Here is a 27607-nt window from a genome sequence, read left to right on the forward strand (position 1 = left end):
TCTCTGTCGTCTGTGTACTTTAAAAAAAAAAAAAAAAAACATTGCTTATGCAAAACATGTATTTTATCAGGTTTGACTGATATTAATATACTGTTCGATTATACTCCTAAAGAAATACTAAAAAATATTGTTTGGAATTCACCCATTCTGGTATGCATGGCATCGTTTTGGTATTGCAGAATCATGTGTCGTAAATTATTTACATGATGATTTGTAATGCGCAATGTGAGAGCAGTTACTTTTTTATGGGTTTTGGACCTTTAAGTATAAAGATTAATGCACATGTGACAAATGCATAAAGGGGCCAATGAACATTATTTTTTGTTTTAATCCCGCGCTGGGCCCGACCGGGCCGCTTCCAAACGCCCCGAAGTGATCGATCGCTGAACGAGGTGTCACAGCGTTCAGGTCTCCGCTGTGAAATTCAGCCCAAGCCCGTTTCCGTCATTAGCGGACGCGCGGGGCCGCGCCAAGCCGAGCCGAGCCGCGCAGCGCAGCGCAGCGCTGAGTCCAGCCACTCGCTTCGCCTTCCCTTTTATATTTAGCAGCCCATATGAATTTTATTCGCCGGATAAAAAAAATAACGCGAGAGTTTGCAAGTTGACTTCAGACTGTAGTTACAACTGTCAAAGGCAGAGACAGAGTGGATCGCGCATGACCCGACGCGCACTACTACACAGTATTACTGTACGCGGCCGCCCAGATAATATCTGTTCGAAAAATAGAAATAATTGCGAGGTAAGGAGCCGAGGAGTGCGTCGGAGCCGAACGCGGACGGGGCTTTCGGGCGGGTTTCCTCCGCCGGGGTTCCTTTTACTCCAGCCAACTGGCCAGACGCTGTCGACATTACTGCACTAAACATATTTTTCTGTCTCCCTTTTTTTAGCTACAGCGCAGGGATTTTTTTTTTTTTTTTTACTCCTCCTTCGTATTAAAGTCGCCATTTTGCTTCAGTGAATATAAAAGCTTCTTCTCCTGTGTGTATTTTTTTATTTCTTGAAGGAGACGACGGAATTTCTGTCGCCGGAGTCTGCCTGGTTTGTGCCTTTTATTTTTTTTCTTATTTTTTCGTTTTCGTCGTTTTCTCGTAAACCAGACGGCTGAGGTTAAAAAAAGCACCTCGTGGGTTACATATTAATGAGGGTACCGGACAGGAGGAGGCTGGAGCGGGGAAAAAGGTGAAAGTGTTGAGCTTTATTGGATTTGCGTGTGCCCCCTTTTCCCCCCTGTCCTCCACCCCTCCCGCCGTCGCCACCGCCGCCGCCGCCCTCATCCTCCGCAAGGGTTCCCGGGCAGGGGCTGCGCGCGCGGGGCTGCGCGCGCGTGGCTGCCGAGCGCGACCGCGACGCCCGGCGTCTGTACGTCGGTCTCGTCTCGTCTCGTCTGGTGTGCGCTCGAGCCGGCTCGCGGGGGCGGCAGGTGCGACTGCCATGTAACTGCAGGGACCCGCGCGCAGCCGAGTGCACCGCCTGACCCCACGTGGGTGACCCGCGCCACCCGGCCGCCGCTGGTGCCGGCGCTGGGCGACTCGCGACGTTCCAGGTAGGTGTGGCCTTTGGGAGGGGAGGCACGCGGCCTTGCTTCACACGTTATCATCATCGCGATCATTACTGTCATTCATTGCTCTTATTCCTGGTGACACGGACGGTCGCTGTGGAACCCCTGCGTTCACAAGTCCGCTAAATAAATGAACGTTTATTATAGCTGTATGTCATACATATATATAACATAGGTGTTCCTTACAAACTTGCAACGAGGTTTTGTTGCTTTCACCTTTAGTTTGTTTAATGGCCCAGATCTGCTCTTCAGTGCACAGTAAAAGCAGTTGCTGCCTACCGGCGTTTGTGTTTGTGGCTGTGTATGGGGCCACAGTAATAAATGCCCCGCGTGTCCTCATTTTTAACACACTGGTGACTGGGTCGGTGTGTGGTAAGCGGAGGCCTGCGTGTGTCTGGTGGTCTTCTTCGACGGACACATTTTTCTTTCTCGGGCCGCCCGCGTTCGTGCTGCCTCTGCTACCCGACGGCTCTTATTGTAAGATGTCTGATATTTCATCTGATCGGCTTGATGATTGGTCCGTGGCCCACCGTCTCCTCCTAGAGCTTGGCAATACGGGCTGCAAAAGACAAGGCCTTTCCCACGATAAGACGCGGCCAAAATATTTTATGAAATCGGTTTTTTTGTGTGGTGGCGCAGCGGGTTGGACCAGGTCCTGCTTTCCGGTGGGTCTGGGGTTCGAGTCCCGCTTGGGGTGCCTTGCGACGGACTGGAGTCCCGTCCTGGGTGTGTCCCCTCCCCCTCCGGCCTTGCACCCTGTGTTGCCGGGTTAGGCTCCGGCTCGGGTCAAGCGGCTTCAGCAAATGCGTTTGTGAGTTTTTTCTGCTAATCACTGTACTTGGGTCATCAACACGAGTTCAGAGTAACAAGTTACCATGCTGCACGAAAGGAAATTTCCTTATTGCGCAGAACACAGAAGTTGTGGGTCACCTTGGATGAAGCTGTCAGCTGCACGAGGAGGGAACCATGTGAACAATGAATAAACGGCGTACGAAACGAATGTGGGTGGGAAGATGGTGCGGTGGTCGGGCAGCAGATCTCTCGCTCTGCGCACGAAGGAATCCGGGTCTGGTTGTGTTGTTGGAGTTTAACCCTGCAGTGTCCCATGGAGTCTCTCAGCTTCAGGATCAAAAGACTTTAGCGCTCTGATATCTGTCTCGTTCTTCTTAGTTTGAGAGTCGAGGGTGGCACAGTGGGTAGCGCTGGTGCCTCACGACTTCTGGCCTGTGGATTCAGCAAAGTGTTTGAATCCAGTTCAGTCTGTGTGGAGTCTGCATGTTCTCCCTGTGTTTGCGTGGGTTCTGCTGGGCGCTCTGGTTTCTTCCCACAGTCCAAAGACATGCTGTTCAAGTTCCCCATAGTGTGTGAGTGACAGAGATAGTGTGCGTGTTCCACTGATGTATGGATAAGTGACCCAGTGTAAGTAGTGTATCTAGCAGTGTAAGTCACCGCAGTGAATAAGGTGTGTGGGCTGATAACACTACATAGAGTTCAGTGGAAGTCACTTTGGAGAAAAGTGTCTGCTAAGTAAATAAATGTAAATGTTTCAGGTAGACCGTACATTGCCTTTAGCGTGTATCCGTGATTGTTCCACGATGGACTAGCGTCACATCCAGGGTGTACCCTGCCCCACCCCCTGCGTTTTGGGGATAGGTTACGGACCCCCACAGCCCCACACTGCGGAAGCGGTTAATGATAATACATGAATGAAAGTATACTTTGAGTTATATTGTTAAGTTTCAGGCTCTAATGTTGAACTAATGCTTACAAAAAGTAATGGAAACTCAATTTTTGTCTGTACGTATTTGTGTGACGTAGTAATTATATTGCGACTAAAAGTGTCTAAATGAGTGACTCCTTGAACTCTGTTAAAAGAGTAACAACCTTTCGTGAAGCATTAATTAAATGAAATGGACGGATGAACGAATCGTCTTCGGGGTAAAAGGTGTTTTGTGAACCGGAACGGTAGCCTGCCTGCTCAGCGATGATTTTGTGAGACTCCTGTTAACGGTTTAACTGGAATAACTCACAGTTTAAACAGCGCAGGTAATCCCTTGTACTGACCCTAATCCCGAGTGCTGGTCAGAATGACTACCGCCGTACGACTCCATTGCATCTTATCCCGAGGACCCCGGTCAAGTTAGGCAGCCAGCACTTACTGGCCATATGTGCATGTAATTTAAATATGTATGTATGTATGGATGTTAAACTTGCATGATTATCATTTCTTTATGGCTGCTTTTTAGGGACTGAGCATTTTTTTTTTTTTTTTTTTTTGTTACACACAAAATGTAATAGTTCACCTAACTGGTAAATGTTAACTAGAAAGCAAAATCTTGTAGGGATTAGAAACAAAACACAAAAAACGTGACTGTGACAAAACCTGGGTTAGCCAGTGTTGCGATAGCAAACCGTTTATTTTGAGAAATGAATCCCAACCCCATTTATTTCGAGAAATTTATTCTCACATCGTTTTAGGCACAGGTGAATATTTCACCCAGGCAATGAAACTGAATTTAGTAGAGATTAATTGGGAATACCGCTATTATAATATTCACACACACACACACACACACACACACACACACACACACACACACACACACACACACACACACACACACACACACATTTTCAGAACCGCTTGTCCCATACGGGGTCACGGGGAACCGGAGCCTACCCGGTAACACAGGGCGTAAGGCCGGAGGGGGAGGGGACACACCCAGGACGGGACGCCAGTCCGTCACAAGGCACCCCAAGCGGGACTCGAACCCCAGACCCACCGGAGAGCAGGACTGTGGTTCAACCCACTGCGCCACCGCACCCTTATGGGAAACAAATTTAAAAAATATGTCAAATTCCTAAGCGCGTTACCCGAGTAAGGCCGTCCACTTCGTGATCTTTCTGGATGAGGCGCAGTTAGCAGATACCTAATGATAACAAAGTTTCTTCTTTGGAATATTTGAACTTGAGTGTTTGTAATTTTTGTGTCAAACCTTAAATGATGGTGATGACATGATGAAATATCAGCGGATCAATTCCAGGATTAAACACGCCGTTGATGCCGAACCAGAAAAATGAAATTTGCCTAATATCTTTGGAGCTGTATTTTCAGGGAAATAATTTAATCTACATCTCAGAAAAGTTTCCCTCTCACATTACATGAGTGTTTTTAATGCAAGCTGCGTACAGAACAAATTTGTTTAACGTCTTTGGGTAAATAAAGGAGCGCCGGGCTAGCTCAGTTTCTGTGGATGCTAACGGAGCGCTCGCTTCCCATTCTCTTCCCTAGGGCCTCTCTAGTTCTGTATGTACATCCATAGCACAAAGCACCCGTTTATCTGCCAAATTAAACTGCCGAAATCTTTCATGCTCCAGGAAGCCAAAGGGTAGGAAGATATAGAGCGATGAACCGTTTTGCGCCTGTGTGCTTCTCTGTGCTTCCGTCTCACCTGTGTGTGGCCTGCAGGTATGGAGACTTCCAGCGGGAAGCTGGGCTGTATGCCCCCTGCCGTGGCCAGGGGTCGCCTGGCAAAGCCGTCCCACGCCCTGGGGGCAGCCACCAGGATGGCAGGCACGGAGGACAGCAAGCACGGTGAGTGCACAGTCGCTGGCGACGTAGTGCCGTGGAGCCTGTCCCTGGCAAGACGCAGAAGATTGCTCGCTAATCATCAGGTGCCTCTCCCGATCTCCTGAACCAGCAGTGTGTCTGTTGTGTGAGGCCGTTTCAGTCACGAGAAGCCTTACAGTTTTGATGTGTGCTGTAATGTCAGTGATCCTCTCTTCATCACCTGAATGACTCTAAGGAGAGGCATGGTGGCGCAGCGGGTAACACTGGGGTCTTAGAGCTTCTGGGCTGAGGGCATGGAAATGGGTTCAAATCCATCTGTCTGTGTGGAATTTGCAGGTTCTCCCCATGATTGTGTGGGCTTCCTGTGGGTGCTCTGGGTTCCTCCCACAGTCCCAAGACATGTGTTTCAGGTGAACGGGTGACTCTAGATTGCTCTTAATGTCTCAGTGAGTGAGTGTGTGTGATGGACTGGTATCTCGTGTCCTTCGTAACACCCTATGCGTCCGGGGCAAGCTGTGGACCATCGTGACCCAGCATTAGGGCAAATGCTCACTGATAATGAGTAAATGGAGAACTACTGACTTTTAATCCAAAACCACCTGCATCGCCCCGGTCCTACCTACTGCCACACCCCCAAAAGCTGGATCATTGTAGAGTCGGAAGCTGGCTATTACACTAAGCAGAACATCAGGATGTGGTGCTGTTGTCGGTGTTCTCTAAAATATAGTCCGTAGAATATATGAGCATAATGGTTTAAATATAACAGATACCAAGCTGAGATAATTATATGTCAGAAGTGGTGGCCATTTGGTTGATTAGTAAATTCCTGCTTCGCTGCAGATTATAGAGGGAAATACCAGTTTTAGTAATTGTTCAGCTGTTAACATTAACCCCGTTAAAGCTATCAAAAAATAACACTGTAACTGACCCTGAATGAGATCCCACTTATTAAAAATGTGCGCGCATACAGCACTGCATTAGAAAGGCATTTACTTACGTTTTCAAATTAGACAGCGACTCAGAAGCTGTACGGCCGTACTCTTTTGCATTACGAGCAATGTAATTAATCATAAGTCGCAAGTTTAATGACTTAAATATCTTCTGAAAAATATAAGCATAAAAACGGAATAGGAAAACACGGTTCCGTGTATATGAAGAAGTAGCAGGCTTTCGCAAATTATTTGCTTGTGTTTGGAATGTTTTAGCCTAAAGCACATGGCCTTTGTCTGAAATGAAGCTTTTGTAATGAATGCGATATGAAGCTACCTTCATACAACCGTAGTGAAAAAGAAAAAGACTCAGAGTAGCCCAGCAGTGCGTGTTGCAGCATAAGTATGTTTGTAAGCAAAATGCATAAACTGAAATGTGTGTTTCTGAATGGTGATATCCAGCAAGTTTTCCAGCAGTTTTTTATTTTACAGGGATGTCATTAGGCAAGAACCTCCTCTCCACTAACGCGAAGGCTCTGCATTACTTTTTTGTATGATTTACATCTCTTAATCATCTCGGAAGCACTCCTTGACAGCAGTGTAGAAATATTTTATTCCTCCTTAACTAGAAAGTTAATGTATATCAAGAAACCGCTTGTGCCATTTTTGATAGCGTTATTTTGTTGTTGACTTGCTCACTCGTGAACGATAACGGAATTTTTTTTTCACAGCTTAGGTTAGAATATGGCTTTTGGGGGACACTTCATGTTTAGAGTACAGACAGATAGTGTCTTGCTCGTAGTGATCCAATGGGCAACCCAGGGAACCAGGAGCCTCTGACAGCAAAGGTGCATGTAAATCAGACTGTTGGACCTCTGGATTCGAACCCAGCTCATTCTGTGTATTTCATAAGTTCTCCCCATGTTCACATTGGTTTCTTCCCACAGTTTAAAGACATGGAAAAAGGCTATGGTAAACCGCTCCCAAACCACACAAATGGTCGCTATGAGTTGATTTTGCTGCAGTGGCACTTACTCACTTATTCTGGTGTTAGTCTCCTCCCCCCCCACCAAATATGAATCTATAAACTATGTGCATAAGCTTAATTTATTTAGATTTTGTATATGTCAAACATAAGGGAGCATCTTAGCTTTTTTTTAAACTTCCTCAGTCAAGTATAGATTTCTAAAATCTCCTTCTCATGCTAGACATAGTCTTTATAGTAAAAGTTTTGCCATAACTTTAATGAATAAATTTAGTAGTTCATTATTGGGTAAGAAGGGGGCGTGGTGGTGCAGTGGATTTGACTGGGTCCTTCTCTCTGGTGGGTCTGGGGTTCAAGTCCCGCTTGGGGTGCCTTGCAATGGGCTAGAGTCCCGTCCTGGGTGTGTCCCCTCCCCCTCCGGCCTTACGCCCTGTGTTGCCGGGTTAGGCTCTGGCTCACCGTGACCCCGCTTGGGATGAGTGGTTTCAGACTGTCCGTGTGTGTGTGTGATTATTGGGTGATGTGTATTTTTGTTCAGCCTTGGAAAAATGCAACTCATTTTATGCAGAAATTTGCCACATGATGTTTTTACATCCAATGCTGTGGAAAGATTTGCATAAAGAGTTTTGAATAAAAGTGGCTTTAGCTGTAGCGACCCTTCGGTACAACTGATGACAGGTTGCTTTCTCGCAGTCTTTTTTTTCTTCCTTTTGTATTGAAGAGCAACAGCCTTATGCTGCCTCCCATGTGCCTAAAAAAACCATAATGAAGACGTTTACCTCTGTTTTTAATGTGTTTAGTAGGTCGTTTTGGAAAAATACAGTCATCAGCGGTGTCAGCCGCACACCAAAGGTAAATGTTGTAAAGAGCCAAGAAGGTGAACTTCCCCTTTAATTTCCTTTTGAAGTGTTACCGGTTAATCTGTTAACCGTTGACATCGTTATTGCGGAAAGTTCCCCTGATCCAAGCGCTCGGGTTGCATCAGATACAGAGGGTCTAGACAGGGAGTTTCCTCAAAGTCCTTTAAACAAATAGTACAGAAAAACATAGGTACCCAATTTGTTAGGATGAAGATTTGCATGTACTAGTGGTGTTTTATGCAGAGATTGGGGGTTTTCACTTTGGCTCTACATTATTCCCTGAATTTCTGGCATTTGCTGCCAGCTTCCTTCAAGCGGTATGGCTGTTTGTGCCCAAGTCCCTTTCATACCATAATTGTGGTGACAGTCACTCTTTGCGGTACAGTGTGGCCGGTGAACTTTGCTGTAGCTCATTACTGGAGCCCAGCAGTGTTCAGCCCACAGAATGGAGATCAATCTATGAATTGCAAATCTCTTCTCAGCCTCCACTTTGAAACTGAATCACTATTACACACACACACACACACACACACACACACACACACACACACACACACACACACACACACACACACACACACACACACACACACACACACACACTTTCAGAACTACTTGTCCCATACAGGGTTGGAGGGAGCCAGAGTCTAACCCGGCAACACAGGGCGTAAGGCCAGAGGGGGAGGGGACACACCCAGGACGGGACACCAGTCCATCACAAAGCACCCAAAGCAGGACTCGAACCCCAGACCCACTGGAAAGCAGGACCGTGGTCCAACCCACTGCGCCACCGCACCCCCATCACTATTTCATTGGCACCGAATATGGAGCAAAGCAGCAGTTTCATGAAACGGGTGATTGAATGAGTAACGATGACGCGTTCAAGAACAATTGTCATGTCGTACACATTTTCTACATGTGCGCTGTGTAAAGAGGAAGTCTGCTCGTATGAGAGTGATATTTGTAAAACTGGAATTTATGCAGGAAATGGGTTTTTCACACAGACGAGATTAATTGAAAAGGACGGCTTTGACTGGAAAGGATAGAAAGTCCCCCACAGACACATTATTTCTGTTCAGGGGAAAAAATGTGTTATTAATTTTAGTTTTGCCAGAAAGGTTGTCAGTGAAATGCATCATACAGTTTGGAATTCCATGCGCACAGTGGTAATTAAAGAGATGCCATAAATCTGCTCATCCCTTACCCAGGACCATCTTTAACAAGACAGCCAAAGTTTTGTGACTGAGCGTGCAGGAGAAAGCGGAGGAATGAGGGATAATGAGGGAGACTGTGTCTGACATACCTCATCTGTTTTTCACTATGTTTCAAAATGTTCTGTGATGCAGATTTTTTTTTTTATTCTAATGTTCGTCCCCATAGTTTCTGTTAATTGTACCAGACTGCGTGTTGCTATTTTTGTTGTGTGACAAAGCATCAGCCCTGTTGAGTATAAAATTTACGCTCGCCAGATGTTTAACCTGAGAGGTGGTATCCAGAGGGACCACATGCATGCTTTAGACTCTTTGAGATGCAAACACGTTGTTTTGCTGGACTTTACTGCTGTTGCATATTTTCATGCTTGCAATATGGTTTTTTGTGGGATCACTTCTAAGGTAGCTCGTCGTATGTCAGCAGCTGGGCGAGGCTGCTGGCTGCATTACCAACAGCTGATTATTTGTGGAAGGAAGAAGAAGCATCAGCAGCTCCTCTTCCGGAGTTCAGTTGATGATTGTGCTTCGGGTATAAAGGGCCGACTGCGTCCTGGAAACCCCGGTGTTACCACAGGACGCGGCCCCAATTTTTGGCCACAAAACTTTCACCTGTAATGAAGTTACTACCTGAGCCTTGGAGATTTATACATCCATACACTTATACATCGCCAAGTTTGCGATCCTGTCGCAGGGTCTCAGCGGTGCAGAGCTTGTCCTAGAGGCTTAGGGCATGATGCTTGCTACACCCTGGATAAGGTGCCAGTGTATCACAGGGCAATCACACACACACACACACACACACACACACACACACACACACACACACACACACACAGACAACAGTCAGTTAATAGCCAGCAACAGACCTTCCACATATCTTTGAACTGTGAGGGTAAACCTATGCAAACACCAGGAGAGCACGAAAACTTTTCACAGACTGTGCCCGGTTTGAATCCGTGGGGGGTGTGGGAGGGACTGCAGCCCAAGAGCTCCAAGGCACTAGTGTTACACGGTGTGCCACTGTGTTGCCCTTGGCCTTTTTTTGACTCTTTAATTTTCTGCAACATTTCAGCTTTTATTCTTTTTAGTTGTTGTTAGTTGGAACTAAGGTAAAGTAAATTATGATAATCATAAAATTTTAATGATCAAGCGACTTATGTATCAGTACATTAAAGCATACCATGTCCGAATGTTAAAAAAAAACTGATTAAGGACATAAATAATTAGTTGATTAATCAAACTGTAAAATCAAGCCAACAAACATTGCATTAATTTTTTTTCTTGGCACATTTTTAATATGTTAGCAAACAAATTTTAAAATATCCTTACAGTGGGTGGTCTGGGTGATATCAGAGCTATAAGAATGTTCCACATTTAGCTAAAGATGACCTGTGTGTCCCTGCCAGCTTGACTGCGAACAGACTGCACCCCCGCCTTCTGCCCGAACATATTGATACACTCATTAAGTATTTGAATTCTGCAAAAGGGCTATTTCTAGTAAATCATTAGCAGACACATTTGTTTACATGAGAAAAACCAACTGGGCTACTTTTGCTATTCCTAGGTTACACAGCCTAGGCGCATTTTATGTTAACTAGTGTATGAAGGCCTTGTTTCGTGGAAAATGCACATTCTTTAAGCTGAACTTGTTAATAATTTGTGTTGACCTTTTAGGTTGTATTTTAGAAAGTATATTCCTTTACATTAATGCTGTGGTGCAAAGTGCTGTGGGTTTAGATGGGGCACACAGACAGCATTCATCACAAATGTTTTATTGGAATAGCGGTACACAGTAAAATAACACTTTTGGTCCCAGGGCCCCTTTTCCTTCAAGAACTACACTTCAAGCCAGTCTTCCCAACCTGCTTACTACTCTCCAAGCTTTCTCTTCTCCCTGCCAGCAAACACGGACACCCCTTTATTTTGCCCGCAAGTCCCCCCAATGGTTGCACACTTTACCCATTTTTCCCATAATGCAACTATTTACATTTAACAAATCTTCCCATGCAAACAAACAGTAGCATGGGTCATTACAATAAATACACTTCAAGATTACTGCAAGACGTGTCTATTTTTCGTGACAGATACACTTTGGCTGGAAAGCGTATGTCAGAAAATGAATGCCGCATGTACTTCTAAAGTCATTGGAATGGAAAATGACATTAGACTCAATGGACCAACAATTATATGTGACAGTCACTGTGCCAAGCTTGAAGTTTGCCCTCCCATCTTTGCTCAAAATGCTACGAACAACAGGGGGTTTTCGAGCACCTAAGCTCTTTTCTTTATACCTTACTGTGCTACAAGTTGATCACTTCTTTTTGTTTTTCACATTAAGACAGCTATACGTTTCCATGAAAGCAGGCCACCTGACAGTGGCTGTCTACAGCCTGGCAGCTGCCTGCTCAGCATTTACATATTTGTGTGTGTGTGTGTGTGTGTGTGTGTGTGTGTGTGTGTGTGTGTGTGTGTGTGTGTGTGTGTGTGTTAGGGGAAGCAGTAGACTCTTTCCTTTTTCTCATGCAACAGCCTGTTCCTGCTGCAATCTCCAGCTTCTCCTCTGAGCGACTCCCTGCTACGGACTGAGAGCGTCATAGCCTTATGCTCCTCTCGGTGGCCGGCAGGCCAGCCCACTGCCATGAAGCTCCATCTACTGCTTATAAGCTCTCTCCCTTTTCTGTGTTCCACCTTTCATCGCTTTTCCCAGACCACAGCAACACATCCCTTCATCATCTTTCACATCATCATAAAGAAAGCACTTAACTTCCATTTCCCGCACCCACACAGACATTCCCCTTTATTTGGAAAGGGATAATGGTTTGGATTCACTGGGTCTTCCGAATTACAACTCATCACTTGTTGGTTTTTGGGGGAGCTTTTGGGATATGAGCGTTGGGGATTGCACTGCACAGTGAGTCTGTCCGCAATCTCAGGATTGTGTCATCCGAAATGTGTCCTTCATCTTCATGAAACTTTTACATCTGTGTATCCATGAGCACTTTCACAATGAGGCCACAAGACATAAAACAGCTTTAAGTTGTATAAAAGAGCAATTTTGCAATCATTGTCATTATTTCTGTTAATTTTTGTGTTACAGGGAATAAAATCAAGTTTTATAGAGAAAAGACTTGGTAGCTGGGTACCCAGAGCAGAGGAGTTCAGCTTTCTACCTAAGTCACTGACTCTTTTGTATGGAAGAGTGTTTTATTTTTCAGGCCATGCATAATGTTACGGAAAGGCTCTGTGGGGATGTCGGAAAGGAGCGAGAAGATCTCTGCAGCACGTTTTTGCCAGTATGGACTAGGTATTAGAGAAATGCAGAGTAAACTTTGAATGAATAAAAGAATGCCTAGACAGCCTGTTGATGGACCGTGTCCATTCTTTGACCTGTCCGTAGAGAACTTTTGATAGACCTACTGCTCTCTTGTCTTGGCCACATCTTTTTTGCTGCTATAATAAGTTGTGAAAGCTTTAGTTTCATCCATACTGCCATCCTTTCAGGTATGCTTGCTTTCTAGCGTATGGGATGTTTGGTTTAGTGCAGTTGGACAGTAGAGTGTACTGTACCTGAAGCAAGCCCGTGAAAGACAGGTGGTACAGTTACTTTGCCTTGAGAGTAGACCAGACACTGAGTCAGGATAGACAGGTACACTTGCGTGGCCTTGGTTGAGACATTTTCCTTGGACTTCAGATAGTGATTAAGTTAAAGTCGCAGGAAAGGTTCTGCCGTTGTACCAGTGAGTGATGTACTTGGCCTGAATTGCTTCAAAAGGAAACATATGTGTGGTTAATAAAGTGATGAGTTATATGCTGTTTGATAAGCTTGTCTGTTACGCTACTTTTAAAATGAAGACTGGGAGAAGATATGAATGAGCTCAGACCTCAGGCTCCCACCAAGCTCCCACCAGGCCCTCCCTGGACTGGTTCCTGCCTCTCTGCCCACAGTCGTCTCTGCCTTGTCTTGCTGTTCCACATTAAGAACGCCTTCAGCTTGTCTGGCAGGCATTTGCGGTGACGTCTCCATTATCCACAGGTTATCCCGGTTGCACAAAACCGCGGAGTCAGAGGGCCTCACCGCAGGCACTTTCATCCACGTGTCCGTGAAATTAACAGCGCTGCTTTCTCTGTGGTTACGTATGCTACTGATTATCTGAATTTGGTCGAGTTCTGTCTGAAGCACAATCAAAAATAAACCTTTTAGTCTCATGCTCTAAACGTATTCTTTCAGTTCGATTATATTGCTCTGCGGATGAGCCGAAGAGGAAATGTAAACATAATTGTGTGTATAATGAGACTTAATGGAGTGTAAACTTAAGCATGCCTGGATTTAAACGTAAGCGACTCTCTAACTTTGCAGTTGCTCGCCAGTTATTTATACATGCCGACTGCTTCGAGAAAAGGGAGCGATTAAAGCGTGAAAGTGGCTCTCTGCATTAGACACCATGAGCTACTGCGCTTGGCCTGCTGACAGGCAGTCGAGGGCCTTTCCGTGCCCACCGCGTCACACGTTCCCTTGGTGGAGTTCGCAAGCAAATGAGATGCCTGAGCGCGACGACAAAAAGTAAACAATGGAAAAAGCATTAATGGCGGAAACAGCAGCGGGGAAAGGTTTTCTGGTTCCGTTGTGTTTTGGAAAATTCGGGGATAAAATATGTGAAAAAGAAAGGCTTCCAGATAGCAAAGCCAACGACAGGGTTATTTGAGACAGCTGCACAGTTTGCTACACTGCAGCTCCTTTCTTGGCTCTGGTTAGTAGCAGCAGCTGTAGCCTGAGAAGCTGGGAAGGTTTCTCTTCTCACAAGCAGAAGAAATGACTGTAGACTGTGTGTTCGTGTGTGTGCGCACATGCATGTGGGCATGAGTAGGAAAGGGGCCAAATGACGATAAAGAGAAGTGGGTCTTATTCCCATAGCAACGCAAACATAGCTCCCCCCCAGAGTGGAATTAATTAATTATGCTTTCTTTTAAGACTATGCTCAAAGACAAAATTTAAAAAGCGCCCTCAATTTCATTCTCAGTAGAGCGACTGGGTACATCTTGCAAAAAGATCCCTCTTGCTAACACAAGAACATTTATTTGCCCAACGAAGAGTGGAACGGGAGAAAGCCCCGTTTAATATGTGCAGGAAGCTGAAACATCCTGGGCAAGGTTAAATGGCAGTGCTGCTCGACAACAAAGAAACCCCTGATGCCCATTGCCGTTTGACAGTGGATTAAAGGTGTTCAGAGGGATTGCGCCATTTTACCCAATGCTCAGTCGCGGTTGAAATGGAGGTTCGTTTCCTTTGTGCCACTCTACTGTTCAGTTTACCAGTATAATACGGTGTTGCACAAGAGATCATGGTCCTTCTCCATAATGAAGGATTACTCAACGTCTTGTGTATTGCTTAGTCTTGAAGAACGTACTCTTTGGATGGCACGTCACTGTGCATCGCAGCCTACCCCGGAGCTCCGAGTGAACGGCTAATTGATGGCTGTAGGGAGGATGCTGTTTAGAACCATTATATCCATGGCTGTGAAGATAAGCTTTTCCACGAACAGATCCCACCTGTCGGTATCAAGGTGTCAGTTAATCTTTTCTACACTCTGCATATTTTTAAGACTTCAGGGCACCTGTGTGAGGTCATTAGACCTTCAAGTCCACAGACAAGTCAGAGAAGGTTTTTTCACCATACTTTCTTCATCATGGCAACCCTATGTTTGTTTGGACTGAGACATGATGAGACACAAGGAAGACACTGTGGCCCAGAGAAAACATTGCTGAGGACAGGGAAATTCACACAGCATCACAATGCCATTTCCACTCCGCTTCCCATTCCCCGATGCTTCACCACAGTTTAAAGGTCGTCACAGAGGAAATAAGAGTGTCTAGGAAAAGTACAGTATGCACATTAAAGAGCTGAAAGCCCAAGTCTTGCTGACAACTAATTAAACTGTCGGCAGTCAGCAAGTGTCTTTATCCAAGAAAAAGGGTGCATCAGCAGTGTTGCAGTGCAGCATGGGAGATGGGTGGAAGAGAATATTGCGTTAATGAAGAATCTCCCAGATACAGCAAACTATAAATGACATGGGAAGAGGGACTTATGAAATTTACTGACTCTGTGTCTGTCTGTCAGTCCAGTAAACTGTGTATTTCCTCAAAGTGAGTCCTCTTGCTGCCCCTTAGCCCGTTGACAGGTTTTGACTTAACGCTACTCCTTTTCCTAGTATGAGATGAAGTACGTTGGTCAGCACCTTTCTATCTTCAGGCATTGTGAATGAAGAAGCCTAAACCCTGCACCCAACTACAGGTCTCTCAGAAAGGACCGGCAGACCAGACAGTGAGAAGGCAGCCAGCAACCAAACTAACTACACTCCCGGTTTCTTTGAATAAGTGATAATATCAGGATTTCAAAAAATACCCTTGGGTTTTCATTGTAATTTTTCCATTTAAAAGAATTCTGGTTTTACCCCGATTTATGAGAATTTGATTTAAAAGCAGCTTTCAGGTGGGTATTACACTTGTAAACATAGGTGAGGCTGTAGTTTGTAAATCAAATTCAAGATAAAAATTTCACTTACTTCTAAAAGCTAATCATCATACTCTAGAATAAGGCTATATTTAGTTCCAAAGCAGCCTTTCTTCATGGCCTTCAGAGCCTCCAAGTTATGGAAGCTAACTTCACCATGATCCCTAGTTAAGGATATGTTTGTTTCCAGCAGGGTACCTGGGAGCTTTGGCATTCATGAGACTTTTTAGGTCTGCATAGTTTTTGCATACCATTAAAATATAAAAATATCCACTTTGATTAGTTTGGTGTTATTTAACTAATCACACAATTCCACAGCTGAATTCATACCAAGGTATTAAGAACAGTTAATGAGATGTGAGCTAATTGAATGTCTAAATTAACTGAACCATTGCACTACTGTCTGTACACAAGCTGGCTGTGACACTGCTCAGAGATGACTCAACTGCTACTCCAAAAGTACTGAATGTCATCCAGCCTTACTTGGAAGAACATCCATCTCTCTCAAGATTGTATTCTTTGTGCCTGTGTTCTCCTTTTTTTTTTTTTCCCTCCCCCCTCTTCTAAATGGTTGATTCTGTTCAGTCTGGTCAAAGAAATGGACTAGATGGGGTTTCACACTGTTAAATACAGAAGTATTGAACAGAACATAAACAGCCTGGTAGTTTTTCTTGTCTGTATCATAGTGTTTCTGCCATTTTCCTCTACAAAATAAACCTTCAATTGTTGTGTGTGGTTCATTGTGCTTTTCCGTCAATGTTTGTGTCCTATACAAGTTTTCCCATTATAACCAGAGGTGAGAGTAATAACAGGGTATGGAAATAAAAGTATTGTTACTTTCAAAAAATCCTCAAATACTTATCCAAAAATGGTCTTGAGTAAAGGTAATAGCATTGGGTTAAAAAAAAACTACACGTACTGAAGTTACTTTAAAAGTAAGCCTGTTAATGTTGAGAGTCATTAGCATTAACTACAATATGCAGTTCTAACAAATCATTTCAATAAATGTGCTCTGCAAATAAAATTGGATATTGTCAATTAAATACAAAACAAAATACCACAGTCTGCTTGGTATTAACTCCTGTTAGCTGATCTTTTGTCCAAAGTAAATTGCAATATTACATTTTTGTTCCAAGCCACTTGCAACAATTTACCCATTTGTACAGCTGCATTTTTAGTGGAGTAATGTATCTTTTAAACCTGAAAAAAATTAATTTTAGTGAAATACAGAGCACAAATATTGAATTAAAATGCTTTTAATATGAGGGGACTTCAAGATCTTTCTTGAATGTAAAGACTGCTAGTATTAAATATTTTTCAAGTATTATTTGTAGTTTGGAGGGGGTGCGGTGGCGCAGTGGGTTGGACCACAGTCCTGCTCTCCAGTGGGTCTGGGGTTCAAGTCCCGCTTGGGGTGCCTTGCGACGGACTGGCGTCCCGTCCTGGGTGTGTCCCCTCCCCCTCCGGCCTTACGCCCTGTGTTGCCGGGTAGGCTCCGGTTCCCCCGTGACCCCGTATGGGACAAGCGGTTCTGAAAATGTGTGTGTGTGTGTGTGTATAACTTATGAGAGTATAAACGTACTGCACTATAGTATGCTGTATAGCAGTTGTATTTTGTTCTTTTTGTTGCTAAGTTTGATAAATTCCTGTTTTCTTTTAGCCTTGGGCCTCAACACTGAAAACCTCCGCTAGAGTATGTTGACTTTCCTCTGAAATCGTCCAGGAGACAATCCAGCAATTTATTGTTAAATCTTGTAGGTTCCTCTGGTAGCGAGAGAGCAGAGGGTAAGAAGAAAGGACGGCCGAGAGCAGAAATCCAGGAGCTGAGGAGCATCCCAGTGAGTATCCTTCAAACGTGCCTTAAAAACAGCGATAACGGAGCATTGCTGTGGCATTTCCATTGGCTGAGACTGAAACAGGAAAGCAGCTGCAGGGAAAATTCGACGTACAAAATATCCAGCCTTTCCTTGTTTCTTTGCCTTGCGAATTTCCTGGGAAGAGAGGCACTGAATGACTTGGTTAGTAGAACAGATGTCAGTGTAGAGGTAACGTGCCGGGCAGTTCTCGGAAATGGACGCCAGAAGAATTCGGTGGCTATAAGTTAAGAGTTATGCACGGTGTAACGTGACGCGGCCCCGTTAAACACCGTTGTGGGAACGTCTGAATGATGGTCTTGCGTACGGAAACCCGTGTGCCTTGTCTAACGTCGCGGCTATACAGGCAGCCATGATGGTTCAGTGGAAAGAGGAGTTTAAGAGCCGATCCAGAGTCAAGTGTCCCTGCTCCGGCTGTTGGTTGGAGTTCCCCAGCATCTACGGGCTCAAGTACCACTACCAGCGGTGCCAGGGGGTAAGCAGCTGAGTCCTGCTCGTTGCCTCTTTTTTTTTCCCATTGTTAACTTGCTTGCTGTTGGAGTGCAACATAAGTGCAGTGACGCTACAGAATCCAGGACACTATTGAAATTTGTATTTTGTTCTTGTTTGTTTATTCAGGGCAATGTCCATGAATTTGTTTTACGTTCATGCAAAGTATCGTTCTCATCTGGACAGAATCACAATTTACTTACAGGTGGTTGGCAACCCCAAGTACAGGAAAGTAGATTTTTATGCTAATTGTTAACGTCTCGACTTTCTCATTACGCACTTCAATTTAATTTATTTTTATAGAGCGTTCTTCTCACAAAGTGACAGAGCACTGAACAAAGGATCAGAAGCTATAACAGCACAAATAAAAAGTTATCTATACATTAAATTTCTACAAGAACTATTCTAGGTAGTACCATTATAAGGTAAGCAAGAAAAACTCTCAACCAAAAGGCAAGGGAGAAAAATTAACCTCTGGGGTTCCAAGTGGCAGCGGCTGCCCGCGCCTGCTAGGCATCCTAGTTAAAAAAAAGAATTTGAGATCTGATGTTGTATTTTTTCTTATTTTTTTAACTCAGGCAACCATAGCAGAAAAGCTAAGCCACAGATGCCCGTACTGTGAAGCAATCTTCGCCTCGAAAGTCCGCCTACAAAAGCACAAAACCTGGAATCACCCTGAGAGGATGTCCCAGGAGCCCAGGCTGGAGCCCAAGCTGCCAAAGGGGTCAGCCAAGGCGGGCGCAAAGAAGAGGTTAAGACCTGCTCCTCCTCCTGCATTTAACCCTTTGCTCAGTTATTTATTTTGTTTATCGTTTGTTTGTCTCACTCGTTTTATCTTAACGCACCTATGCTCAGGCCAGTGGAGAACGCCACGGAGGTGTCGGTCGTTGCCAAGGTGAAGAAGACACAGGAGGCATCCCGGCCGTCGCAAAATGGCGAGTGTGCCGTGCAGAAGGCAGACAAAAGGCAGCACGCCACACAGCAGGGCGCATCCTCCGAGCCCTCACCCAAGACCCCTGGGGGCAGTGAGAGCGAAGGCGGAAGCCTCCCGCCTCCCTATTTGGAGGAGGACCCAGAGAGAACAAGGCACAGTAAGATTGTTACACCCCCAAGACAGGTTTATTGGAGTCCCATCACTGAGGATCAACCACAGGAAAATCTGCTTAGAGTGGCCTTGTAAATCTGTCTGTCCGGGAGCCATCGGTCAGGGCCGTTCTGTGCTTTTCCAAGCATCATTTGGAGAAATTCCTTGAATTAATTAAAATTCCCATTTCTCTTGTTTTGTAATGAAGTCCTCAAGAAAATATTATTCCAAATATCTTGGCCGAGAATGACAAGGAAAATTCAGTGTTACTCACCCAGGAAATTGCTGCTGTGCTCCTCCAGCTGTTTTCTAAGTGTTTGACCTTTATATTTCTGTTCCTCACTCGAGCCAGGGAGGAAACAGAAAACTCCAAAGAAGTTCACTGGCGAACAGCCATCGATTTCGGGAACGTTTGGCCTGAAAGGTAGCCGCTTAATCTCACCTCCTCTCAAAGATCCTCCAGTTTTTCAAGTGTTAATTCCAGCCCACCCACAGGATTCTCACACTTCTGCACTTTATTGACCTGTACATTACTTTAGAGTAGAGCATCTGCTAAATAAATACATGTAAATATTTTTGTGAAATGGCAAACATGTTCCTCTTAAACAGACACCTAGAAGCTGGGCCATATGTGTATAATTTTTACACTGCTTAGCTGTGCATTCCAGATAATTTTGTGCAACATTTATTGGTAGTAGAAAAAGATCAAGTTGTATTTTAGGTTAAATATTGTATTAATATAATTTTTTCAATGACATACTTCCCCTTCTGAGACTTCCTGAAGAAGTGAACTTTGGTATACTTCAGACAACGTAATTTGACTGCAAAGACGGTCACATACATCTGCGTGGTGGGCTTTCAGAAGCACTTTTTTTTTAGTAAAATGACAGTTTTGAATCAGTTTCCAACACTAAAAAAGGTAAATTATTAAATTAATTGAAAAACTTGCTTCTCAGGTGGACTAGTGACTAAAATCACCCATTGTGTGTGTATCAGTGACACAAAGTGTGTTTCACTGGTGTGTAGATGAGTGACTCGTTGTAAGTAGTGTATTTAGCAATATAAGTCACCTTGATAAATAAGGTGTGGCCCAACATTACTACATGGTGCTCAGTGGAAGTGGCTTTAAAGAAAAGCATCTGCTAAATGGATAAACATGAACATAGATATTAAATTAAGATGTGGTGGGTAATGCGGTTACAATTCAAAAGTAACTTCATTAAAATTATATAAAGCCAAGGAAGAAACGAGACAACATTTTGAAAACATCCCTGACTATGTGTTTGCTCTCCAAACATGGAACACACACACACACACACACATTTTCAGAACCGCTTGTCCCGTACGGGGTCACGGGGAACCGGAGCCTACCCGGCAACACAGGGCGTAAGGCCGGAGGGGGAGGGGACACACCCAGGACGGGACGCCAGTCCGTTGCAAGGTACCCCAAGCGGGACTCAAACCCCAGACCCACCGGAGAGCAGGACTGCGGTCCAACCCACTGCACCACCGCACCCCCATAACATGGAACACAGCACAGAAAAATACAGATATTACGCTGTAACTCTTAATATCGTGCTATCCACTTAATATTGTACTAAATGATGCATAATATAGAAAGGAGCGGTATTTGACATGGCACAAGAACATTGTTAAAATTTAAAGTTACCTCATTGACATGTCAATATTAAGAGGTGCAGTACAACCCGGGGGCTGGTATCTTATTGCTCCGCTGAGGTCCGCACTGGACTTTGAGCATTGCCATCGTGAGCAACCGCCTTCCTGCGCTCTACCAGGAGGGATGGACGCTTAACGTGTTCAGTAGCTGACTGCCAAGATCAGCTTACGGCAGATTTAAAGAGGGAGGTTTTCCCAGCACTCCATAAGAAAAGCCTTTCATTCCATATGTTAGCGATTCTGTTATTCCCCCACCCTCCCCCATACTCTCCTTGGTGGTAGATTGCACATAATTGCTGTTCCTTTGTTAATGCAGCAATTACAGAGGTGTTTAATTTCCTGCTGCAGCAGAGAAGCGCTTTGAGTCGTCCTCGCTGTCAGCAGTGAGGGACAGCTCGCCGGAACCGTCAAGCATTATGCATTTTGCATAATGACTAATGTGATGGTCCTTCATCACTGTAGGCACACAGGCACAAACGTGTTCACACACACACACCAACATGGTAGCAGGAGGAAGAAAAAGCAATTCCTGCAGGACTCGATGTGAACGCCTCCAGCTGTAGAAAAGCGTTCGCTTTAGCAGCACACACAAATCACCTCTCATTTATACATCCTCTAAGGGGACAGCTGGTAGAGTAGCAGTTAAAGCTGCTACCTTCAGACCCAAAGGTTGCAGGTTCAAATCCTGCCTCCAAGTGTAGTACCGTTACGCAAGGTTTTTGCCCTAAATTACCCAGCTGTATAAATTGGTAAATAATTGTAAGTCGCTTTGGTGAAAAGCATCAGCTAAATGAATTCAATTTATTTTTATAGAGCGCTCTTCTCACACGGTGACACAGAGCGCTGAACGAAGGCATAAGACAAGGAAACAAGACAGCTGACTATATACCAGAGTAATAAATGAATAGCTGTAAGTTGTGGTTTGAAGTAAAGCTGTGGCCCTCAGAATGACAAACTCGTTTTAGATTGTGTTGCAGATATAAATGCAGGCTTTGTCTCTTATTAATGGACCACCTTCCACCTGAGACAGTTAATTATCAGCTCTGCTAGGTTTCTAAGAGGAAAGTGTATCTGCTGTCTCGTGTTCTTAGTTGTTCCAGTGTTAAAGTCATTGTGAAAAATGGCACAAGGATAATGCATCTGAAAGTGGAAAAAGAAAAGGACACAGGGATCACGTATTATTTGTTGGTGCAGGAATGAACAAAGTGGAGGAGAAGCTGAAGTCCGGGCGGGTAAAGAGGATGGACGGACATGTCTTCAATGAGGAGCCTGTGAGAAAACTCCAGACTCCACTGCCGAAAAAGGACCCATCGCATTTGTGCTCCGGTAAAAAAAAAAGAAAAAAGGAAAGAATAAAAAGCACCTTGTATTTCGGTCTAATTTTTTATCATTCATACATTTCATAGTACACCACGGACAGTGTAATTTGTCATTAATTGTAAGCCCTGTGTTATGGACATGAGAAAAGTTGTCAGACATGTCTAAAGCACCTACCCAAACCTCCCATGCAAGCATTCATTCCCATAGCGACCTGAACAAGCGTGAAGGCTGGGGAGGCACTTGTTATTGTAATGAGTCCTCAGTGGACCCCCCTGTGCTGCGCTGCCTGCTGACCTTGATGCTTCGTGCCCAGGGGGCCTGGAGGCGCAATGGCAGCACACCATAACAGAGCGGGGGGAGGTCGTGTGTCCCACCTGCTCCCTCGTCTCCAGGAAGACCGTCGTGGGTCTCCGGAAACACATGGATATCTGTCAGAAGGTACGAGCTCCGAAATATTGCCCACACAAGTGAACACACGCGCTCGCTTCATTATGAGCTCCTCTGTACCGCAATCTTTGTTTGTCTGTTTTCAGTGCTCTTGAAACTGAGCTTGCTTGTTTAGCTCTCAAATTGTAGTGCATTGTGGGTCAGAGGATGACTCACATAATTAGCCTCTCTCTCGAGGGGGCACCTGTAAGGCCCAGGGACTCATTAAAGCCACTCCATTGATTGGATGGCTGTAGAGATGACATAAATGCGGCTTGCAGTACTATCAGCACAGCTTCAATTGCTCTCGTTTATGCAGCCAAGCCAAGCATGTTCAGTGCCACTTAGTCTTTGATCCAGCGTTTTTTATTGGTCGCATCCACATTTTTAATTAGCTTTCGTAGTTACGATCCCCAAAAGAGAGCCTGCAAACCGGATTCATTAGAGGTAAAGTGATCCGTGAACCTTAGACCTGCTATTCTGTCCTCAGCTCCAGGATGCTCTGAAGTGTCAGCAGTGCCAAAAGCAGTTCAGGTCCAAGGCGGGACTGAATTATCACACCATGGCGGAGCACAACAGCAAGGTGACATCAGCAGACATGCAGCCATCGGTCATGCATTTTGTGTTGCTCTTCCCGAAACTGCCCAACAATACGCTGACATATTGTTGCCAGTGTTAAATTATGCACGACCACCATAAAAGCATTATAAATGATAAATGAACAAAGAAAGCTATTCTCTTTTCTGCGTGTATGTATGTGAGTGTACAAGCACATGTCTACAGGCCTTGGTTCAATGGCTACAAACTAGGCTGACAGCTAGAGAGGAGCTGAGAGCTAGCCTGGGGGGGGCAACGTATACGAGGAAAACAAGGTGTGGAGATTGCCAGGAGACCTGACTGCTGCTCCCTGTTGCTGTTGCATAGCTCAGAAGTCTGTTTTAATAGTAGAGGCTTCAGAGAGAAGAAAAAAAACACCTGCGTAGCCTCATTAGCACAGGAGATCAGGAAAGTGTCCAGGCACGCCTGTCCCCTATCTGGACCTGTCTGGTCCACTGGGCTCCTTCTACAGATGTGCAGCCGGATCCGTATTTAATGGTCTTTGCAGGATTCCCAGGAAACATGGCCCTGCTCTGGCCTTCAGCCTTAAGATTGGCTTTTGACCTTCCACCAATCACACACACACACACACACACATTTTCAGAACTGCTTGTCCCATACGGGGTCACGGGGAACCGGAGCCTACCCGATAACACAGGGCGTAAGGCTGGAGGGGGAGGGGACACACCCAGGACGGGACGCCAGTCCGTCGCAAGGCACCCCAAGCGGGACTTGAACCCCAGACCTACCGGAAAGCAGGACTGTGGTCCAACCCACTGCGCCACCGCATCCCCCCCTTCCACCAATCAGTTTATTTTTTTTAATTGCTGAGTGAAATAGTATTGGATTTTTCACAGGATCAATTCGGTGAAACAGAATATATTTGGATGCACTGTGATTGCGTGGTCGCCAACAGTCTGCTGCCACTAAACGGTACTTAATAGCAACAAGAAATTCAGTGACTTTCAAAAGTATACATTCATTCAACATACACAAGATGGCTATACACACAGCCCAGTTCCACCGACCTCACTGCCTTGCACATAAAGCCCCGGAGAAAACATCAGGCAACGCCATCATACATCTCCATAACTCGGGACTAAGCGGCTTAATCTCCTCCCCAGCCACCATATCCACTAACAGGGTGCCAACATGGGTATTTCATTGAGGTTATCAAGTGGACACCTCCCTTCTTTGGTGTTTCACTGAGTTGGGTCCAATTAATATGAAAGTATTAATTGAATAGTCTACATAGATAGTTCTTATTTTTTTTGGAATTGTTCCAAAGAATTTGACTGTACTTGATGTACAGACTTGTGAGAAGCATTTTACTGAGAAAATGGTCCAATGATATGCTTACTTTTGCCACAACCCCCCCCCAGCAGCCTTCTGGGAGAGAAGGGCCAGAGGGGGATGAACAACAGGAGAGAGAGAGACTGCGCAAGGTGCTCAAACAGATGGGCAAACTTAAGTGTCCCAACGAGGTATTTTCCTGCCTTTCTCTCTCTCTAACTCTGTCCATGCACTACCTCAACTGTTTTGTATTACTCACACCAGAGCGCACAGTGGAAAAAGGATACGGGGGCTTTTTTAGGCAATGCAAATATCGTATGCATACGGATGTGCCCTTACTTGTAGGCTGCAGTACACTGCGCCTTTTCTCTGCTGCTGAGTCCTTCCTTAAACCAAAACATTCAAGCTAATGTAGTATTTTTTTTATTGCTTAGCAGAAGCTTGTATCCAGAATTACTCAATTTAAAACGGTTATCGATAACAATATTTAAAAGGGGCATTTCACCCAACGTTGTTCAGCCTATCTTTAACCTCTTTAACCGTCTGTTAGTGCCTGTGCGTTTGTCCATTTAAAAAGTAAGTACGTCTCTGAAAAAAATGAATAGGGTATATTAATGTGGTTGTCTGTGCAACTTGTCTAAAAGTACAGTGACATGGTGGACCTGCAAGTGGGTGTTATTTTCCCACATTTCCATTTTCCTGTGCAGGGCTGCTCTGCACACTTCTCCAGCCTCATGGGGTACCAGTACCATCAGAAGCGCTGTGGCAAAGAGCTGTCTGAGGCCGACAAGCCTGTCTTCAGGTGCCAGCAGTGTGATAAAAGCTACAAGTCAAAAGCTGGCCGAGACTATCACTTGCGCTCTGAGCATGCCAACACACCCATTGATGACCTTTCGGTAAGACTAGCAGTCTCATATCAGTTTGGTATCTTTCTCCGTAACTAGTTACGGTTTCTTGGAATACCACAACCTTCAGTGTTCATTTATTACATGTATGACTATTTTAATATATGTTTGGTACCGTTATCCTTGTTTCGTCTTCTGCAAGGTGCCTGTGTGAAATGTCCTCCCAAACATGATGACTTTGGTGTATAGTTCCGCAGCTTGGCAGTAACAGTCACCCTCAGTGGTTTACTCTGCAGTAACAATTCCCCTTATTGATTGATTTTCAGTTGAGCTATCCTACTTTAGTCAGCTCTGCTATAAAAACCTACTGCACTGGAGTAACAGGACTCACTTTGCTTTGTTTCTTCTGGTTCATAGTTAAAAACTGAGGACCAGGAGGAGAGGAAGCAGACAACCCTCCAGGAAGAACGTGTAGAGCAGCAGTCGCAGGACAAGGACAAGAAGCAGGAGAGCTTGGTGGAGGAGTTTGAGAGAACACCCAGCGGGAGGGTGAGACGCCGCTCTGCCCAAGTAGCTGTCTTCCACCTGCAAGAGATAGCTGAGGACGAGCTAGCCAGGGACTGGGGCACCAAACGACGGATGAAGGATGACCTCGTTCCAGACATCAGGAGGGTAAGAGGGCAGTTTCAAGTCACACACTCATACACCAACCCAAGCCTGCTCGCTTAAACACCAATGCAAAAAAACATGTCACTCTAATCACTGGCAAAACAGGCTTTCCCCAAAGGTAATGAGCAAAGAATTCCTCTTAAATATCTTCTTTCAGCTCAACTACACTCGCCCCGGGCTTCCAGAATTCAACCCTAAAATGCTAGAAAATTGGAAGAATGAGGTCAAAGAGAAGGGTTTCATCTGCTGCCCAAATTCAGTAAGTCATAACTCTTTTTTTTTTTTTTTTTTTTTTTTTTTTTTTTTTTATAGTTGGGGGGGTGCATGAAAGGTTTGGTTTGTCATTTAGTTGGATTGGGTTGCTTGCTCGAAATGCTGTAGTGGATGTGCCTCTTGAACTTGCGTTCATTTGGTTCTCATCCATTTCCTTACAGAGCTGTGAAGCTGTGTATTCAAGCGTATCAGGACTGAAAGCTCATTTAGCAAACTGTAACAAGGTATGCTTCTGTTTTTAATTAGTGTCACATCATGCATTTTTTGTTATCTGGATGAGGTATAGTGGGAGGGGGCTGAAGTGTCTTTTCTCCTGTTACAGGGTGGAGGTGCTGTGGGGAAGTACAGGTGCTTGCTCTGTCAAAAAGAGTTCAGCTCAGAGAGTGGCGTGAAGTACCACATCAGCAAGACGCACTCTCAGGTAAGCTTTATGAGGGTAAGACTGCCTCCTGTGAAAGCTGCAGGGTAGCCTTCATATCATCATCATCATCATCATATCATCAAGGAAAAAATCAGATGGTTCAACAAATGCATTTTTCAGGTGCTACATGTCCACAAATACTTTATGACAATTGATTAGAGAGTAATTGATCCGAGGCTCTCAGAAACAGAGGATGGAGGACTTAGTAGGACTCAAGTTCCAGTAAGGCTTCACAGTAGTAGAACAAGCCTCTGAGCTTCCTGTCTGCAGTACAGCATTGTGGGTTCTTTGCTCGCTCTGTTTTTTCCTCCAGTTCAGTCATCCATGGAACAGCTTAGGGACTTTGAGATTTGTTATTTTAAATTAATTAAAAAGGCAAACACTGAGCACACAATAAGCAAGCTGTCACACCCTCTTTTGTAGCTTTGCTTTTTCTTGTGTTATTATTTTTGTTATGATGAAAAGACCTCCTGTAGTTGTAGTTGTAGTAATTCAATTTTTGCTTTTATATCCAATGGTATCTGTGTGCACAGAACTGGTTTCGAGCATCTGGTCACACGGCACCCAACAGCAAAAGAAAGGAGCCCAAGGACAGTCAGAAGGATGACCCCCAGAAGAGCACAGCAGGGAAGAAGAGGGGTCGCAAGCCCAGGGAGCAGTCGGTAGGAGTCCAACTGAAGGAAAAAGAGGAGCCCCTGCCTCCAAAGACTGTGATCGCCACACAGCCCCCATGCCCGGTACCAGCCCCCCAGCCCAGTCCCCCAACTTCAGCAACAAGACCCAGCCAAAACAGAGACAGTAACCCTGTGGCCAAGAGGAGGGGTAAGCCCAAGAAGGTGCAAGCCACTGAGTAACTAACTCTCACACACCCCACCAAGGCCACACGTGATGGGCTCAACAATGACCCCCTCCTCCAGATTGTTAACTATAAGCTTATTTTGTTCTTAATGTGAAGTACTTCTGAATCAAAAGAAGAAAGGTAACAGAAATTTAAGACTGTTCCTGTGTTAAACTTCAA

At 44.9% G+C, this 27607-nt stretch overlaps 1 protein-coding gene across 3 annotated transcripts; it reads left to right on the plus strand.

Annotated features, from left to right (window-relative positions):
- Nucleotides 1-476: 476 nt before the first annotated feature.
- znf512b (zinc finger protein 512B) lies at nt 477-27607 on the plus strand. 3 transcript variants are annotated; one of them, XM_018756772.2, is made up of 17 exons: nt 477-1542; nt 5027-5152; nt 17380-17459; nt 17842-17970; nt 18563-18735; nt 18840-19075; nt 19421-19492; nt 21940-22071; nt 22379-22503; nt 22982-23074; nt 24471-24572; nt 25089-25277; nt 25644-25898; nt 26053-26154; nt 26330-26392; nt 26491-26589; nt 27123-27607. In XM_018756772.2, the coding sequence occupies exons 2-17, from the start codon at nt 5029-5031 to the stop codon at nt 27441-27443; spliced, it is 2295 nt and encodes a 764-aa protein (XP_018612288.1). In that variant the 5' UTR covers nt 477-1542; nt 5027-5028; the 3' UTR covers nt 27444-27607. The 3 variants fall into 3 exon arrangements, with proteins under 3 accessions (XP_018612288.1, XP_029105580.1, XP_018612289.1); XM_029249747.1 differs by lacking the exon at nt 477-1542 and having other exon boundaries at nt 4630-5152; XM_018756773.2 differs by lacking the exon at nt 477-1542 and having other exon boundaries at nt 4630-5152; nt 24474-24572.

The sequence above is a fragment of the Scleropages formosus genome, chromosome 2, assembly GCF_900964775.1.
Source record: "Scleropages formosus chromosome 2, fSclFor1.1, whole genome shotgun sequence".
NCBI lineage: Eukaryota > Metazoa > Chordata > Actinopteri > Osteoglossiformes > Osteoglossidae > Scleropages > Scleropages formosus.